General features: G+C 38.9%; 1 protein-coding gene across 2 annotated transcripts in view; it reads left to right on the forward strand.

Annotated features, from left to right (window-relative positions):
* Positions 1–14521, forward strand: part of LOC119826990 (ATP-binding cassette sub-family G member 3-like) — a 53092-nt gene extending 38571 nt beyond the window's left edge. For both annotated transcript variants that reach the window (XM_038348439.2, XM_038348440.2), the window contains 3 exons: positions 10576–10665; positions 11462–11547; positions 13506–14521. In XM_038348439.2, the coding sequence (XP_038204367.1) occupies positions 10576–10665; positions 11462–11547; positions 13506–13650 (321 nt within the window). In that variant the 3' untranslated portion in view covers positions 13651–14521. The remainder of the gene's footprint in view (positions 1–10575; positions 10666–11461; positions 11548–13505) is intronic.
* Positions 14522–19906: the final 5385 nt, after the last annotated feature.

Raw genomic sequence — 19906 nt, forward strand, 5'->3', positions numbered from 1 at the left:
ATTAATGACCTCTGCAAAACATTTATCATAAAGGGGTGTTGGATTTTGTCAAAGGCTTTTTCAGCATCTAGAAAAATGATCATTTGTTTTTTCTTTCTGTTTATTTATATGGTGGATTACATTGACAGATTTTCATATGTTGAACCATCCCTGCATCTCTGGGATGAAACCACCTTGATCATGGTGGATGATTTTTTTGATGTGTTCTTGGATTCTGTTTGTTAGTATTTTGTTGAGTATTTTTGCATCCACGTTCATGAGTGAGTTTGATCTTTAATTCTCTTTCTTAGATGAGTCTTTGTGTGGTTTTGGTATCAGGGTAACTGTTGCCTTATATAAAAAGTTTGGCAATATTACTTATGTTTCTATTATGTGGAACAATTTGAGGAATATAGGTAATAGCTCTTCATTGAAGTTCTGGTAGAATTCTGTGCTGAAACCACTTGGCCCTAATTTTTTGGTAGGGAGACTTTTAATGACTGCTTCTATTTCCTTAGGAGTTACGTATCTACTTATATTGTTTATCAGGTATTTATTTAATTTTTGTATGTGGCACCTAGCCAGAAAATTGCCATTTATTGTAGAAAGAAGCGGCGGGGCTGTGTCCTGCCACCCGGCCGCCGGCTAGCTTTGGCTAGCTTTACACCTGAAATAATTACACAGAAACTGTATTCATTTAAATACTGCCTGGCCCCTGGCCCGTTATCTGTAGCTTCTTATTGGTTGATTCTCATATCTTGCTTTAACCCATATTTAGTAATTTATATAGCACCACGAGGTGTGGCTTACCAGGAGAGATCTTAACCTGCGTCCATCTCAGAGAGGAGAATCATGGAGACTGCCTGAAGCGTCTCCCTTCTCTTTCCCAGAATTCTGTTCTGTCTACTCCACCTACCTAATTTTCTGTCTCTTAAAGGGCCAAGGCAGTTTTCTTTATTAATTAACCAATGAAAGTAACATAGACAGATAACTCTCCTCCATCAATTTATTTTGTATTTTCCCATTTTGTGGAGTACAAGTTTTGAAGTATGACCTAAGGATTCTTTAAAATTCCACAACATCTGTTTTTATGTCTCTCTTTTTCCTGATTTTATTAATTTGGATATTCTCTGCCTTTTGGTTAGTGTGGATAAAAATTTGTCTGTCATGTTTATTTTCTCAAAGAATGAACTTTTTGTTTCATTAATTCTTTGAATTGTTTTCTTTGTTTATATTTTATTGATTTCAGCCATCAATTTGACTATTTGTTATTGTCTATTTTTCCTGCGTAGGTCTGCTTATTTTGATTTTAGAGCTTTCAGGTGTGCTGTTAATTCACTAGAATGAGATTTCCCTGTTTTCTTTATATAGGCACTTAGTGCTATCAACTTTTACTTAGCACTGCTTTCATAGTGTCCCAGAGGCTGGGTATGTTGTGCATTCATTTTCATTGAATTCTAGGAAGTATTTAATTTTTTCTTTATTTCTTCCTTGACCCAAGGGTAATTCAATTGAGCATTGTTCAGTTTCCATGAGTCTATAGTTTTTCTGCAATTAGTGTTGTTTTTTTAGTTCTAACTTTAAGCCATGGAGATCCAATAAGATACATTGGGTCATTCTAATTGTTTTGTATCTGCTGAGGTTTGTGTTGTTACTGAGTATGTGGTCAGTTTTAGAGAAGGTTCCATGAAGTGATAAGAAGAAGATATATTCTTTTGTGTTTGGATGAAATGTTCTATAGATCTCTACTAAATGAGTCCTGACAGCTGTTAGTCCTCTTATTTCTGTTAAGTTTCTGTCTAGCAGACCCATCCATTGGTGAGAGTTGGTTATTGAAGCCTCCTACTATTAGTGTGTAGGGTTTGATATAAGATTTAAACTTTAGTAGTGTTTCTTTTACATATGTCTGTGTTCTTGTATTTGGGGCATAGATATTCAGAATTGAGACTTCATCTTGATAAATTTTTCCTGTGATGAGTATGAAATATCTTTCTCCATCTCTGATTTATTTTAGTTTGAAGTCTATCTGGTTAGATATTAGGATAGCTATACCCACTTATTTTATAGGTCCATTTGATTGAAATTTTTCCCAACCCTTTACTCTGGGGTAATATCTGTCTTTGAGGTTTAGGTGTATTTATTGTATGCAGCAGAAGGATCAATCCTCCTTTTGTATTTACCCTGTTAACCTGTGTCTTTTTATAGTTGAATTGAGTCCATTGATATTAAAAGATATTAATGACCAGTGATTATTAATTCCTATTATTTTTCAGAGGTAGTGTTTGTGTGTTTCCCTTCTTTAGGGTTTGCTGGTGTGAGGTGTGAAGTTATCTGTTGCCTGTGTTTCCGTGGGTGCAATTAATTTCCTTGGGCTGGAGGTTTTCTTCTAGTACTCTCTATAAGTCTGGATTGGTGGATAGGTATTGCTTAAATCTGGTTATGTTATGGAATATCTTGTTTTCTCCCTCTTTGGTTATTTAGAGCTTTGGTGGATATAGTAGTCTGGTCTTGTATCCATGGTCTTTTAGTGTCTGCAGCTCATCTGTGCAGGATATCTGGCTTTCAGAGTTTACATTGAGAAGTCGGGTGTACTTCTGATAGGTCTGCTTTTTTCCTTTGCAGCTGTTAATACTTTTTAAAATTCTATATGTTTAATGCTTTGATTATTATACAATGACTTTTTTATCCAGTCAATTTGGTGTTCTGTAAGTTTCTTGTACCTTCATAGGCACATCCTTCTTTAGGTTGGGAAAGTTTTCTTCTACCATTTTGTTGAATATATTTTAATTTCCTTTGATCTTGAGTGAGTTCTTCCCCTTATATCCCTATTATTCATAGATTTGTTCTTTTCATTATGTCCCAGATTTCCTGGATGTTTCATGTTAAGGATTTGTTGGCTTTAACATTGTCTTTGACCGATGAATCTATTTCTTCTACTGTACCTTCAACTCCTGAGATTATCTCTTGCATCTCTTGTAATCTGTTGGTTATCCTTGCATCTGTAGTTTCTGTTTGTTTGCTCAGATTTCCATTTCCAGAATTCCCTCAGTTTGTGTTTTCTTTACTGTCTCTATTTCAAGTCTTGAACTGTTTAAACTGTTTACTTCACCTGTTTGATTGATTTTTTTCATAGTTTTCTCTAAGAGATTTATTGATTTCTTACATTTTTGTTTATTTTTCTCTCCATTTCCTTAAGGTAATTTTTTATTTCCTCTTTAAAGGTCTCTATCATCTGTATAATGTTATATTTAAGGATTTTTTCTTCTGCTTCTTCTGGGTTAAGACATTCATGTGTTTTTGGTTTTTTTTTTTTACCACTAGTATGGTTGTTGAATGTATTCTTATATTGGTGCCTACCCATCTCTTCCTTCAAGGGCTCTCTCTTCCTCCAATTGTTGCAGGTGGGGCCTGTGTCTTGGGTGGTCACTCTTCCTCCTCGTGCAGGTGGAGGCCGTCTCTTGTAATCACTGATGAGGTTCTTGGGGCTCCTCTCCTGGTGCAGTCAGGGTGAAGGCTCCAGGGGTCATAAATACAGTGAACATGGACGATGGTTGCATGTATGGGGAGGCTGCTCCAGGGTCTCTGGTGTTTGATGTTTGGGGTGAGGCATGGAATGTGCCTCCAGGGGCTAGGGTCCAGAGAATTGGACCCTCCAGCCAGAAACCCAGACACTCAACTCTCCAGGGGCAGTCAGGGCCAAGGCTATAGTGGTCAGAGATGCAGTGGGGATTGGTTGTTTGTGAATTGTGTTTTTCAAAGACAAAATTTTTCTTTGTGTTTCTTCTTGAACATGTACATGCTTGATACATCAGGACTTGGGACACGAGGCCTCATGCTAAAGCTTATTGTGGTCTGTGGTAGAGAAGCAGCCACCTTTCCTCCCAGGCATTGTGGCTACTGCTCTGATGTCAGTCCTATGATGTGGTTGACATGCACTTTCTAGTGAACTCTTTTAATAGACATTTCTTGGGATCATATTACAAAACCATAATAAATTAGAATTAATTTGTTGTGGTGTTATTAGCTGATTCCAGCACAAGACAGATGCCGCCTTTTTAAAATGCTGGTATGAGAGACTTGCCTGTTGTTCTTACCACAGCAGAGGTGATTTGGTTTATTCAGTAGTTTCTAAAGGGAAAACAAAGGTCCTGATCTGTAGTTGGTTGTTTTTTTTTTTTACTTTTTATTCTTCTCTCTTTTGGCAGTCCATCACCCAGCTCCTAAATAAATTACACTGGATCTTATTATTCCTTATAAATGCCCAGCCTGAGCTTGATTTTTCTCCACCCACCATTTCTTTAAATTATCCCCTCTACCTTTTGCCTCTGGGCCTTTCCCTTTTTTTGCTTCTGTAGTTCTTACTTTCATTCTTCCTCCATGGCTGGTATGGGACTGCGTAGCTGGCCGCTAGCTTCCTCCTCTTCTCCTTTTCTTATTCGTCCATGCTCTCAGATTTCTCCTTCCAGTTATTCTCTATGTCTGCCATCCCCTCCTATCCTTTCCTGACAAGTTATTGGCTGTTTAGCTCTTTATCAGACCAACCAGGTATTTTAGACAGGCAAAGTATCACAATTTGACAGAGATAAACAAATACAAAAAATGCAACACATCCTTGCATCATTAAACAAATGTTCCACAGCAAAAACAAATGTAATTCATCTTCAAATAGTATTCTACAACAGTGACCAATGTAATTGCTCAGCATGAGGAGTCTATCTTAGGGTTTACTTGTATTCTGAAAAGTGTTAGAAATAGTGGATGATTCTAGAATCCTAAGTACTGAGTCTCCCGAATTAGCACACTTCCTCTCATCTTTCTGTAATTGATTACCCAGTGTTAGTTTTTCATACCCATAAATTGCACACTTAATGTAAACAAATCAATTGGCAAATGGAATCAGGTTCCACATTTCCCCAAAAAGCATATCAAGTAAATATAACAATTGATGGAGTGTGTTAATGTTCATATTCTTTCTGCTAGTAGAAAAGCATGTTGTAGGTTAGCAATAGCAGATACATGTCATTGTGAATGTGGTAACTTTTGTTTTTATTCTTATTTATATGGTCATACATGAATGGTTATTCAAGAATGTAGATCTTCAATAAATATATTATTAATTTTTATTTGAGATATTCTTAAATGCATATGAAGTGTTTTGATGAATTCCATGCTGTTTTGTCCCTCCCAAATCTTTCCCTGTGGAATTTTGAGTGAGAAATGTCCCCTAAGGCTCAGGAACTTGAACACTTGGTTCCCAGTTGATAGTGTTGTTGGGGAGGTTCTGGAACCATTTGGAGGTAAACTCTTGATGAGAAGGTCTGTCTCTGGGTGGGGAAGAGGCTTTGCATACTTATAGCCTTTTCCCCCTTCCCCTTCCCCCTTTCATGTGAAAATGTGAGCATTCAGCTTTGTCTCCCACTTCCTTGCCTTCTGCCTGCTGTCTTCCTGCCAAGATGGCCTCTTATCAGTCTGGAGACCCAAGGCCATGGATCTCTCTCTTCTCCAAGCTGCCTTTATCATGGTGTTGTGTCTCAGCAGCAGAGAAGTAACTGCTACATTTCCTGTCGCTCTTGCCATTCTCCCTTCCCTGTCTCATTCTTTGTTTAGATTTTGTAAACCACTGGGTCTACTTAGCTGTGCCCATACGTGTGTGTGTGTGTGTGTGTGGAGGGCCCGCGTGTGTGGAGGGCCATTTACTGGAGCATGGAAGGCTCTCAAGGGTCACATCCTTAAAGAAAACTGGCTCTCCCCCTCTCATCATTCATCACTGCCAATAGCTCCTCAAGTAAGGGTAGGAGTTCATGGCATCCTCTCTCCTCCAAGCAGGGATTTTTGTCTGTCTTGATCTTGTATAGGTCATGTCCATGCTGTCACAACTGATCTGCACTCATATGTGTCACTATCCTGTTGTGACAGGAAAACACTGTCTTGTTGTAGTTGTCCACTGACTCTGGCTCTTATAATCTCTCTAGTCTCTCTTCATCATGACCCTTGATCCTTGGGAGGAGTGTGTGATATCCAGATATCCCATTTAGGCCTGGATCCTCTCTTTTCTCTGTGGAGGGTCTGTGTTAATCACCGACTGCTACTAAAGGAAGCTTCTCTGATGAAGATCTGAGATGTGCTAATCTATGGATATCACAGAAACTCATTAGAAATCAGTTTACTACCATATCCTTTTAGAAGAGTTGTTGGTGGAGACTGCTTGCTCATTCCAGCTGCCCACACGTGAATAATCACACAGAAACTACATTAATCACGACACTGTTTTTCTAACAGCTTGGGTGTATTTCTAGCTAACCTTTACATGTTAATTAACATATTTCTAATAATCTGTGAATCACCATGAAGTTATGGCCTACTGGTAAGGTTCTGCCTGGCAGATTGTGTGTTTCTCCTTCAGCAGCTACATGGTATCTCCCTGATTCTGACATAAGGATTTTTGATGTCCATCATCCTTTTAGATGTAATTGGTGTTCTCAGGAGGCAAAGTCAGGCAAATCTCTATGAATTTGAAGTCAGTCCAGTCTATAGAATGAATTCCAGGACAGGCTCCAAAGCTACACATAGAAACTTAGTCTCGAAAAAAAAAAAAAAAAAACAAAAAAGAAAAAAAAGAAAAAAAGGTAAAAAATAAACAAAGGAAAGAACAAAAAGAATAAAAGTAATTGATGTTGCCAGGAGTAAATGTGTCTCACTGTCAAGTCTAAGTTCTTAAAACATTTTAAATGCTATATTCTTGTAGGTCTTTTAAAGGTTTGATGATTACCTATCTGAAATATATCTTTGTATACCTAGAAAACCTAACTAACATGACTATAAATTTAACTATTATAGTTGACTTAATCTGTATTACTTAATTATACGTTACACTTTTATATGAGTTGCATAAACATAATATCTTAAAGAAGAGTAGAAATATAGATACAGTATAACAAAACTGACCTTCAATTTGCATCAACAAAGCAAAATTCATACCAATGTAAAATATTTTGAGATTAACAGTTGTTTTGTGGATTAAGGTAGATTAAATTATCTACCCCTTTTTATCATAATGATGTACCCCTTTTCCCCATGTTTTCTCTATCATATCCCCCATTCTTCTTAAGAGATTGACTATGACCATTAAGAATTTATAACCAACTACCTTTAAATGAAACCAAACATTCATAAACATATTGGGAATTTGGGCATAGTTCTCTAGAATCCTTCCTCCTGATTAAGGGTATTGGTAAGCTTATGGAACCCTGAGAAAATTTGAGATATTGGCCAAGCCCATGGAAGACCAGATATAACCTTGTTGATAGATATCACTTGGAAAGATTGAAGATGTCTCTCTTGATGAAACCTGATCCATCTTAATCTGGAACGAATCCACAGCACCCCCTTTTTTTCCCCCATGGAAATACCCCTTCTCCAAAACAATGCATCTTTTAAGTTCAATTTTACAAATATATTTTTGGACTTTTGTTTTAAAGTTAAGGCATTCTTAACATGTCTTGGCTGGTGTGTTCTATCAATCTTTTCAATCCTATGTTTCTCAGCAACTGTTTGCTTGTTAGCGTTCAAAAAATTCACAATCAGCACAATAGTATACAGGATCCAGACTGTGTAATTTTCCATCTCTATGTGTCTATGTGACTTATTTTTATATAAATTTATTCTCTCTTTAAAAACTTTGTTTTTAAACTATATATTTTATGAATATGCTCTTTTGCTTTTCTTAAGCCCATGCACACTTTTCAAAAATACTGTGATGCATTTAAATGCCTTTCTATCTGAGTCTGTTTTTATAGTGTTTCTTAGCCCTTTTTGCCTGTATGAGAAAAAGCTAAGTCCACCATGCAGTGTGCTATATGGCTTGGAGAGGCCTCTATGTACTGTGCTCGGAATCTGCCATGCTGTAGCTCAAGCCCACACACCATGGCATCTTTGTACCACAGCCTGCATGAGAAACACAACTGGGAAGCTGTGGAAGCTGTTTTTGACTTTGTTTTTGTGTATCTAAAATCCTTTTTAAAGCCTTTTCAGGCTTTATGTGGATATACTTGCCTCATATTGGGCACCATATTTAAACAGATCGTTTTTTTCCACTCACCAATTCCCAAATAATAACTCAGAGTCTTATAATAACTATAAATGCTTGGCAAGTAGCTCAGGTTTATAACTAGCTAGTTCTTACACTTAAATGAACTCATAATTCTTTTCAATGTGTAGCCATGTGGTTGGTGGCTTGTTACCTCATTTTTTACATGGCTTACTTCCTTGTTGGATGGCTGGCATCTGCCTGACCCCACAACTCTCTTCTCTCCTTAGTTTAATTTTCCCACCCATACTTCCTGCCTGCCTACATGCCAATCCACTCTATTATTAACAATGAGTGCAGCATTCACAGTGTACAGAAGGACATCCCACAGCACATCCCAGGCTCATGTGTCCTTTCCCTTTTAAAGGGACCATGGTCCAAACAGAGAAAATGACGTGTTGTCCTCTTTATGAGAGAAGGGCACTTAGGGTGGTAAAGTTTTCAGGAGTCTCTTGCTCTTATTCCCAGATGGGTAGACAGGCCCACTGAAAGCCTCTTATCAACAGAAGATGAATTATTCCTCACACAAAAAAAAGATGGATTCTTTCACCAATGGGAGTTGATACCTGTGGCAGTTTTATTGTTTTTATTCAGAATTGTTCTTCTAACCTGGGTCTTGTTTACTTCCATGTGAAATTTATTATTGTTTTTCAATTTCTCAGAGTTGTACTGGAATTTTGGTGAGGATTGCATTGAACATGTTGATCTCCTTTGGTAGATGTATATTTTTATAATTTTTATCCTCCAAATCAATAAAGATGGGCTGTCTGTCTATCATCTAGTATCTTTAATTTCTTTTTTCCAGTGTCTTGAAATTTTTATTTTACAAAAATTTCATTTGGTTAGATTTATTCCAAGATCCCTCATTCCTCCTCTTTTTTTTTTTTTTTTACTTTTTGATGAATGAGATTGTATCTCTCATTCTCCCCCCTCCCATGTTATCATCAATTTTTACTTAGAAAGTTTCTAACTTTTCTGCCTGTCATGGTGCTTTATCAGAGCCACAGGAAAGGAACTAACACAACTGGTTATTGTATCAAGTTTCTATATGGGACTTTAAAAGCCAGATATGAAGCCAAATGTATTTCTTTACAGGCATTTGGTCATGTGCAGTCTGAATGCATGCACACACCATCATTGTTGTGCATATTCTAGTGTGCTTAAGAGCAGACAGAATAAATTTTATGTGACTTCAGAGCTGTCCCTTGTTTATCCCCATCAGTGCCTTCTGCCATCTCTGTTGTGATTTTGACTTTTGGTAGCATTTTTAAATGGGGAATTGAGCACTTTCTGCTTCTCTTTACCACATGGTGTGGATTATCAGTTCTAGGCTTGAAGTTGTTTTAAGGTGGTATTTTAATTGAATCCAAACTCCTAAAGTCATGACTAGAGAGTCAAACTCTTATAAGTAACAAGACTTACTGATCTTTGGAAGTGGAAGTGGGTATATGATGACCAGTGCTTATCCACATTAGGTTTCTATTGCTGTGATGAAACACCATGACCAAAAGGCAAATTGGAGTGGATGGTTATTTTGGCTTATACTTCAATATTACTGTTCATCACTGAAGGAAACAAGAATAGGAACTCAAACAGCAGTATCCTGTAGGCAGGAGTTGATGCAGAGTCCATGGAGGGTGCTGCTTACTGGCTTGTTCTAATTCCTCACTCAGTCTGCTTTCTTCTAAAACAACATACCTACAGATGATCTTATAGTGACATTTCCTTTTTTAATTTAATTTTATTTAATTAATATTTTTTATTTATTTTACATACCAACCATTGTTTTCCTTCCCTCCTATCCTCCTGTTACTTCTCCCTGAGTCTTATTTACCCCTTTTTCATCCCCTCCTCTTCAATTTCCATTCAGAAAGGGGCTGGCCTCCCATGGGCTTGAACGAAGCACAGCACATCAAGTTGAGGTAGGGCTGTGCTCCCTAGAGACATTTTCTTAATTGAGGTCCCCTACTCTCCAGTGAATTTAGCTTGAGTGATATAAAATGAGCCAAGATAGAGTTCTTCTAGCTGAGTTCCTAGAGGTAGCAGTTTTACTAGAGCAGTCACTACAGTTGGCCTGTCATATTGTCAAAGATTAAATCAATCAATACTGAAAATATAGAAAACAAATGATTCTTCTGCTATGAATATTGCCATCCCCTGAATTATGCTGTATAAACTACACAAATTAGATATTATAAGGAATGTTAAGAGGATTTTAAATATGTATGGTAGTTGTATTTAAAGTATAAAGAATGTTTATAGATTGTGTGCCATTTTAAAGATAACATAATATTGTAGGACTTGACATCCAGAGAGGAGGGGGGCATTTTTTTTACCAACCACAAAGAAATTTTGTTTAAAAATTCTGTTTAAAGTTTACTGAAGAACTTTTTAAAGAGCTGATCTAAGAAGAAACAGTCAGAAGGATGAAGGGGTCTTGAAGAGGGAGGATCTTCTCTAGAATTCTTAATCAATGGACTGATTCTTATTCATAGATTTGTTCTTCACAGGTTTTCTCAGGTCAGTCACTGTATTCTGGAAGCCTCATACCTGGGCTCTCATGGATTCAGCACTTTAGCATTCCGCATTATGGGTTTACAGTAAGTTGTCCTGTCTGTCACTGTATTTGGGTTCTCCAGCTGTAGCACCTGAAATGATTCCCAACCAAGTCCTTTCCCCAGCTGTAATCTTTAATCAGTCGCTGCCCAGGATGTTCCATCCAGGAGCAGAAGATGGGAACTATCCTATTAGTTTTAAGTGAGTCATCTGGGATTTTTCATAGTCACTTTTTTTTTTTGAGGGAAACAAATGGTGAGAAAAACCTCAGAGCAAAGGGGAAAGGTAGATGATACGATAAAAAGCAAACAGTTGTAATTATGCCCAATAAGGAAATAAGGAAAGGATCAGGGACTGCGAAATATAGTTTATATCAGAAAAATTAAAGAAAGAAGCAATGTGATACCCAGCTATACTGGTTTTGCCAAGTTTTCTCTCCAGTAAAGTGTGTCTTAGTAGAATTTCTTCCTCCCATAATCACAACTGGTTTTGATGAAAATAATCAAGAATCTATTATTTCTATTAAGCAATAGTATTATTTTAACTACAGTGCTTACTTGGTTATGGTCTAGGCAGAGAAAGAGGTGCCTAAGGTGATCTAGTTGAGAGTCCACCTCTTAGTAGTTGGGAAACTTAATCATTTCAATCCTAAGTCTCCCGAGTGTGGGGGAGGAGACTGCTTTACTGGGCAGACTGAACTTGGTGGGGTTGTTTATTTGAAAATATTTTTGCAAATTGCAGTCAAGATTGAACTTGAATTTATAGATGGTTGATTCTGTGGAAACTTATGGAAATACTAAACTATTTGCCTTTCTGTGTCCCTCTTTTTTTTTTTTATAGGCTTTGCTGCACAACGAATTCTCAGGACAAAACTTCTGTCTAGAAAATAACACAACAGAAGTCAGTAGATGTCACAACTATGTGATGTAAGCTTGAGTTTAGTGTCACCATGGGGACATAGAAGGCTCCAAACCTCAAAGGAGAAACAGATCCTTTCAGGATCAACTCTGTCTTCTTTGGGTTCCCTAGAGAGTCATTGTAACCAATGCACATGGCTGTGTTTCCCTCCTACTGCTCCATGGTATAGATAATGTGCTGAAAGTTTTCTCTGAGGCTTTAAAAAAATGGTTTTGGTGTCTTGATTGTGGGTTTGGGATCCACATTTCAGAATATTTGAGTTTGGCATAGGCTGCTCTGATAGTTTACAAGGGCATACTGTTTCCACATGTGTACATTATGGTACCTGTGAGCAGAGCCCAAGAATGTCCGGCAGCAGGGGCCAAAAGGACTGAGTTCTTTGCCTGGCAGCATTCAGGGTCTTTCCTTTGCCTCACACTCTAGAGAACTTCGAGAAAACAAAGGGTGGTGTGTGTGTGTGTGTGTGTGTGTGTGTGTGTGTGTGTGTGTAAAATGTCCTACCAGAGGATATGCCCTGTAAATGAAGCACACAAATTTCAGCATGTTGAGAAGGAAATTTCATTTTTGTGTAATGTGACTAAAATACAAACAGATTTTTTAAAATAAAAGTAAAGTAAAGTGTATTATTTTAAAGTTATAGTATCTTCAGTTTCTAACATTGCTCTTTTTGTTTTGATTTTGATATATAAATGACAGAATAATATGCTGATACATTAAATCTCTCATGGATGTTAAAATAATAAGGAATAATAATAAGCCAAATTTAAGTTTGAAATAATGATAAAAATACAAGTATGGGGGATATCTTATTTTCCACATCTCCTCTCTCCTGGTGTGGTCTGGCATCCTTTTAATACTCCTTATTAGTTTCTTGCCAGAAAGGATGGATGGGTAAAATGAAACCAACAGAGCCATCCACAGACCTCATACTCACAAAAGGATTGTCCTCAAAAGAGGAAGAAGAAAACTGTCCGTTCAGTGGGTTTGGGAACTGTTAAATCCTAAGAAATACAAGAGAATAGGGACACACAGAGATAGAGACTCACAGAGATGGAGACATACTCAGGAATGGACACACACAGGGATGGAGACAACAGGGATAGAGACACATGGGGACGGAGATACACAGGATGGAGAAACACAGGGTGCAGACAACAGGGATGGACATACACTGAGATAGAGACACACAGGAGTGGAGACTCACAGGATGGAGACTCACAGGGATGGAGACACAGAGGCAGTAATCGTAGTGTATCCAGAACTTTTAGCAGCAGCTGCTTTTCTGTGTCTGGGCCCCTGCATTCTGCTGGGTTTGAACTGTCTGTAGCCATGGGCTCCTGGGGATGTTCCGTAGCGGAGCATCTGTTGTTGTCAATGTAGTCCTAGTCCTAGTCCAGGAGCTGATAGCAATCGGCTGACTTCTGTTAAAAACCTTTAGTCTCCTCTGTTCCTTGGTCTAGAATTTGATGATCTGTTCTTTTGCATGACCATGTGCTGAGTGAGCAGAATTGCACAGTGCTTTGGTCTCTTAGAGTGTCTGTGTGTGTCCTTAGAAAGCTGAGGTTTTCTGCTTTGGTAGAAACAAGTATTTCATTCATGACTTTGCCCTTTGAAGAGAGAGCAGCAATGTAGATTTAGAAATGAATGACACCTTCAAGGCCACAAAGTTGGATCTTAGTGTGATTCTTTAAACTCGACCAACTTTACTAAGCCTACTTCCTGTATACTTTTAAATTGATGTGACAGCTTTGCCTCTTTGAACGGTTTTTGAAATTAACCAAGGTACCTGATTCAAGTAGTTTAACTTGATATAATATATAATAAAAATTTAAATACATCAGTATTACTACCAATTAAATATAAAGATGAAGTTTTTAATGATGTGCTGAAACAGAGTTTCTAAAAGGAAGGAGCAGTGAATGTACTAATAAGCTTTGACATTATTTTTGTGTGTGTTGAATTGCAGATGTACTGGAGAAGAATTCCTGATGATCCAGGGCATCGACCTCTCATCGTGGGGCTTCTGGGAGAATCATGTGGCCTTAGCTTGTATAACGATTATCCTCTTATCATTTACCTATGTGCAGTTATTGCCACATAATAAAGTATAAATTAGTAGGTCTGGTAGGAGGAATTTTCAACAGTTGTTTAAAGAAATGTGATACCAAACTGTCTTCTAAATATTTACCTTTATACTCATGGACACATGCATTACCCAGCATTACCCAGGAAAGATTCCCAGTGTAATGAACTGTGGTGAATGCAGAGACTCATGGATGCTCAAGGGACCAGAGTTAAGTGACACTTGAGTGCTTGACCCTAATCAGGACACCTGTACTACCCCCTCTAAAGCTTAGACAGTGTGGAAGGGGGGTGGAAGGAGTACAGGAGTCAGAAGATGAGAAGAATGGCTGGAAATGCTATATTGTGGGCATGACACAGCCCTTGCAACCATTGTCTGTCTCACAACATCTGCAGCTCCCTGCACAAGACTGGGTACCTCATCAGCACAGCAAGGGTCAGTGAGAGACTCAACATACCCCATTCTGCTGAACTACTGGCTACTGGTAGATTATGGGAGAGAGGCAATCATTGATTTCACATATATACTCACAGGAGAGCTAGCTAGGTTTCTGTGGACAGTCTAAAATCCAGGGTCACACAGACAACCCTGGTTAAACTCTGTGGGTCACAAGATAAAACCCAAAGATGTGAGTGTGGGGAAGGGACTTGTAGAGAGAGGTACCTGCAGGGGGTGGAAGGGGAATCAGAAAGGTTGGAATGAGTGAGAATGGTTGAAATGCATTATATACATACATGGAATTGTCATTTAAAATATAATATTACAAATATACAAAAGGAGCTTTTGTGTAAAGTATCTAATTGAAACTCTTTTCTATGTGTTTTCTGTTGTACTATAATTCAGGAATGACTAACTTTTTAGGCTTACAAATGTAAAACATTAAATTATAAGTAAAAGAATCCTAGGCTCAAATTAATGTTATTAAATATTGTGTGTTAGTTCATCTCATCAATAGAATTAGGCAAGAGGCTCTCCTGAGGAACATTGCTGAGACACAGATGTTGGGGCCCTTCCTTGTACATCAGTAACTGTAGAAACTGCCTCTTGGGATACTTGTGCACTCCTAGATCTGCTAGATCCCAAGACCCTTTTCAGTCCTAGAGATTATAGACTATGTTTTAGTAGCATCTGTATTTGAACCTTCACAGGTCTTTATCTGTGTTTCTATAATTTATATTCATAACTCATTCATTCAGTCATTTCCAGCTAGAACGCTTTTGGTTATAGACCCAAAAAGCTCTACGTAGCACTACAGTGGCACTTGCTGATCCACACTCATTGCTATTCTGTTCATAACTCCTGAAGCTGAGAACAGCTTCCATCACCATCAACTGGTGCATTTACACAATGGAACATTGTTCAGCTATTAAGAAAAAATGGTTTTCCAGGAAAATGAATGCATAGAAGCAATTATTCTGACTGAGTTAGCCCAGACCACAAAATACAAAAGTGCATGCTTTCTTTTATATGTGGTTGTTAGCTTTTAAGCTTTAGACATGTGTGCTTCAATCTGAATAACAACAAACATTAGTTAGCTAGTAAGGAACCAGGGGTAGCCAGGGGATCCTCCAAGGAAGAAGAAATAAGTGTATAGTTTTATTAAGAGGTAACTGGAAAATTAGAATAGGAGAATTTAATGTGGATGGGTATGGGGGAGGCAGAATAAGGGGATGGAATAAGGGGAGAGACATCAAACACTAAAGGCCATGTGAAATACCACATGCAAAATAGAAGAACCCTAAAATATACACACATATGAAAATAATTTAAGTGGAGTCACAATATAATGGAGGAGACAATGCCTCAACAAGATATTTTATGTCACCAAGTAACAAGTCACCTTGAGTGCTAGTAATGGACTGCATCATATTGAATCATTGGTCTAAGTAGTTCCTATAGATCTCTTAAACATCACAGATTACTTTAAAGGCTGTTAGTTGCTATCTATAAGATGGTGATAGGACCCTGTTGCTAAAAACCCCACTCACTTATGTCATTGAACATAGAGAAATCAAACAGGTACCCAATTAGAATCTTCACCCCCACTGCTAGCATTTGTGGTGCTTGAAGGCACTTTGCACGCCACTAGAGAAGAAGAGTAATCAATATCTCCCAGCTACAAACTCTGTGACCTCCACCAATATCATGCCTGTGAGATATACTGACACAATAATAGTACAGATGCTCTGGTTGTAACCGACCATCTTAAAAATAGGTTTAAGGTCTACTAAATGAGATTGAGCTTATATCTGACATTGCTAAAGTGGCCAAGAACGTAAGACCAGATTGTTCCTGGATTACGGGAAAACATACTTATTATTTGTCTAAAGAAGCATCATATACAGTTATTTCTAATGACACATTGCTATATCTATAGACCAAAACATTGCTCAACCATCAATAGTGAAATTTCTTCTTGCAGTATATAGTAATTTACAAAGAAGTACACAACTGGCCAATGTGTAGAGATTGAGAGAGTTTGTAGCACACAGCTCTGCATGGGATGTCTTCAACAAACCCCTCCTGCTGAATCTCAGAGGTCTATGCAGAAGAGGAGGTAAAAAGTTTTTAAGAATCGGAGATGGTGGATGACCACCTAGGAAACTGCATCTTTCCGAAACAATAGGACTAAGACCGAAACTAACTCACAGATTGTGGCAGTACACAAAAGACCTGTACAGCTCAAGCCAGACAGAATTCCAGAACTAAAAGGGGGATTAAACAAAAAATTCCACCCCATCCCAGTATCTATGTGTAATTGGAATCTTCTCATAAAATGAAAATCAGTTTTCTCCAATATAGTGTCCCTGGGACTATCAACTACACTCCAGAGCAGGACCTGTGCCCAGGGAAAGTTGACCCACATGAAATACATGTCTCATCAGTTTCGTGCAGTTTTGGTTTTGTTATTTATTGTCTTATTGATTTTCTTTTTCTATAGTTTTCATGATTAACTTTGTTTTTCTTTATTTTTTGAGGCTGGAGGAAATAGGTAGTTAGGTAGTTAGTTAGGCAGGTAGGTAGATAGATAGATCGATTAATAGATGATAGAGAGCTATCATGGAGTTAGGTGGGTAGGGAGGTGGAAAGGATGTGGGAGGAGCTAGGGAAAGGGAAAGAATATGATCAAAATATGTTACATATAATATTCATTTAAATAAGAAAAATTTTCAAGTACAGATTGTTGGATTACTTAAACAAGATACATTATGAGCACCACTCTTGGTTAGGAAGGGGGTTGTGACTAACACAGATGAGGTAGTCATGCCCCTGTCTACTCAAGGCTTTCTATCCCCAGGTGTGGCTGCCGAAATGCACAATGTACCCATCTATTCACCATCAGAGCAGTGGTACAGCTCACTTTGTCTTCTAGTGTTTGTAGGCATGGATTCAAGTTTCTCACCCACTTTTTTTTTAGCCAATTTATTCTTTCTTTATTTATTAAGACAGATTTTTATGCCCTTAGGACAAACTTTCTTTTTTCTTTTTCCTCATGGTTTATTTTTTTTATATTTAAAAATTTCCATCTCCTTCCCTCCTCCTCCCCCCTCCCTTCCCTCCTCCTCCCCCTTCCCTCCCCTCCTTCTCCCCCTTCCCTCCCCTCCCCTCCACCCATACCTCCCCTCCCTCCCTCTCAAGGCCAAGGAGCCATCAGGGTTCCCCACTCTATGCTAAGACCAAGGTCCTCCCAACTCCCCCCAGGTCCAGGAAGGTGATCGACCAAGCTGAGAAGGCTCCCACAGAGCCCGTCCATGAAGAACAATCAGAGCCCAGAGCCATTGTCCTTTGCTTCTCAGTCAGCCCCCGCTGTTGGCCACATTCAGAGAGACGGGTTTGGTCGCATGATCCATCAGTCCCATTCCAACTGGAGTTGGTGATCTCCCATTAGTTCTGTCCCACCGTCTCCATGAGTGAACGCACCCCTCACGTTCCTGACTTTCTCCCTCATGTTCTCGCTCCTTCTGCTCCTCATCAGGACCTTGGGAGCTCAGTCCAGTGCTCCAATGTGGGGCTCAGTCACCTTCCCCATCTGTCGCCAGCTGGAGGTTCCCTCACGGTCCTGACTTTCTCATATTCTCTCTCCTTCTGCTCCTCATCAGGACCTTGGGAGCTCAGTCCGGTGCTCCAATGTGGGGCTCTGTCATTTTCTTCATCTATCGTCAGGTGGAGGTTCTATGGTGATATGCAAGAAATTCATCAGTATGGCTATAGGAACTGGCCTTTTCAGGCTCCCTCTCCTCAGCTGCCCAAGGAACTAACTGGGGGCGTCTCCCTGGAAACCTGGGAACCCCCTCTAGGGTCAAGTCTCTTGACAACCCTCAGGTAGCTCCTTAAATTAAGATATATGCTTCCCTGCTCCCATATCCACCCTTCCTATATCCCAAGCACCCCATTCCTCCGAGCTCCCCCCAGTTCTCCCCTTCACACTTTTCTCTCCCCATCTTCCCTTGGCCCAGTCTCGCCCAACCCTCAAGTTCCCAATTTTGCCTGGCGATCGTGTCTACTTCCAATATCCAGGAGGATTACTATATCTTTTTTTGGGAGTTCACCTTCTTATTATCTTCTCAAGGATCCCAAATTTATAGGCTCGATGTCCTTTAATTATGGCTAGAAACCGAATATGAGTGAGTACATCCCATGTTCATCTTTATGGGTCTGGGTTACCTCACTCAGAATAGTGTTTTCTGATTTTTGATAAAGGAGCCAAAAGTACACAATGGAAGAAAGAGGGCATCTTCAACAAATGGTGCTGGCATAACTGGATGTCAACCTGTAGAAGAATGAAAGTAGATCCATATCTATCACCATGCACAAAACTCAAGTCCAAATGGATTAAAGACCTCAATATTAATCTGAACACATTGAGCTTGATAGAGGAGAAAGTGGGAAGTACTCTATAACAAATGGGCACAGGGAACCGTTTCCTGCGCATAACCCCAGCTGCACAGACATTAAGGGCAACATTGAATAAATGGGACCTCCTGAAGTTGAGCAGCTTCTGTAAAGCAAAGCACATTGTCACTAAGACACAAAGGCAGCCTACTGACTGGGAAAAGATCTTCACCAACCCTGCAACTGACAAAGGTCTGATCTCTAAAATATATAAGGAACTCAAGAGACTAGACGGTAAAATGCCAATTAACCCAATTAAAAAATGGGGCGCTGAACTGAACAGAGAATTCTCAACAGAAGAAGTTCGAATGGCCAAAAGACACTTAAGGTCATGCTCAACCTCCCTAGCTATCAGGGAAATGCAAATCAAAACAACTTTGAGATATCATCTTACACCTGTCAGATTGGCTAAAATCCAAAACACCAATAATAACCTTTGCTGGAGAGGTTGTGGGGTAAGGGGTACACTCATCCATTGCTGGTGGGAATGCAAACTTGTGCAACCACTTTGGAAAGCAGTGTGGCGGTTTCTCAGGAAATTCGGGATCAACCTACCCCAGGACCCAGCAATTCCACTATTGGGAATCTACCCAAGAGATGCCCAATCATACAACAAAAGCATATGCTCATCTATGTTCATAGCAGCATTATTTGTAATAGCCAGATCCTGGAAACAACCTAGATGCCCTTCAGTGGAAGAATGGATGAAGAAACTGTGGAATATATACATGCTAGAATACTACTCAGCGGTAAAAAACAATGACATCTTGAATTTTGCAGGCAAATGGATGGAAATAGAGGACAAACTTTCTTGAAATCCATATCCTTCTGACTCTGATTCCTGACCTGCTGGAGTTACAGGAGTATCCTACTATATTTGATCTAATAAGTTTAATTTTCAAATAACCTCATGGGTACAGAAATTTAGAAAGATAGTGTAGATAGTTCTTTTGTGCCCCTTTCCCCTATTTTGTCAATGTCCTTTGAGAAAACCTGACATTAACATTGGGACACTGCTGTTCATTAAACTGAAGACTACATTCAAATCCACTACTTTCCTATTAATACTCCTGTGTGGTTTGGATATCTAATTTGTAGTCTACATAGCATCAAGCTCCTCTCATTAAAAAAATCAACTGGTAGAATTAAAGGGCTTAGGACACCGAACTCAGACCCCTGAGACTGGATTCTGGGTATCATTTAGCACACGGTGGATGCTCTGCAGAATCATTTTAGCACCAGTCTAGGAGACATCACTACACTGCTTTATCTTTGAACTTTAAAGGAGAAGATTTTTCCCTCATGACATTGACATTATTGTAACTTCCTGTATGTCCTGCATAGTTTGTGAATATCAAGGCATGTTTCTTAGAATGCACGAACAAAAGCAA

The sequence above is a fragment of the Arvicola amphibius genome, chromosome 1, assembly GCF_903992535.2.
Source record: "Arvicola amphibius chromosome 1, mArvAmp1.2, whole genome shotgun sequence".
NCBI classification, from domain to species: domain Eukaryota; kingdom Metazoa; phylum Chordata; class Mammalia; order Rodentia; family Cricetidae; genus Arvicola; species Arvicola amphibius.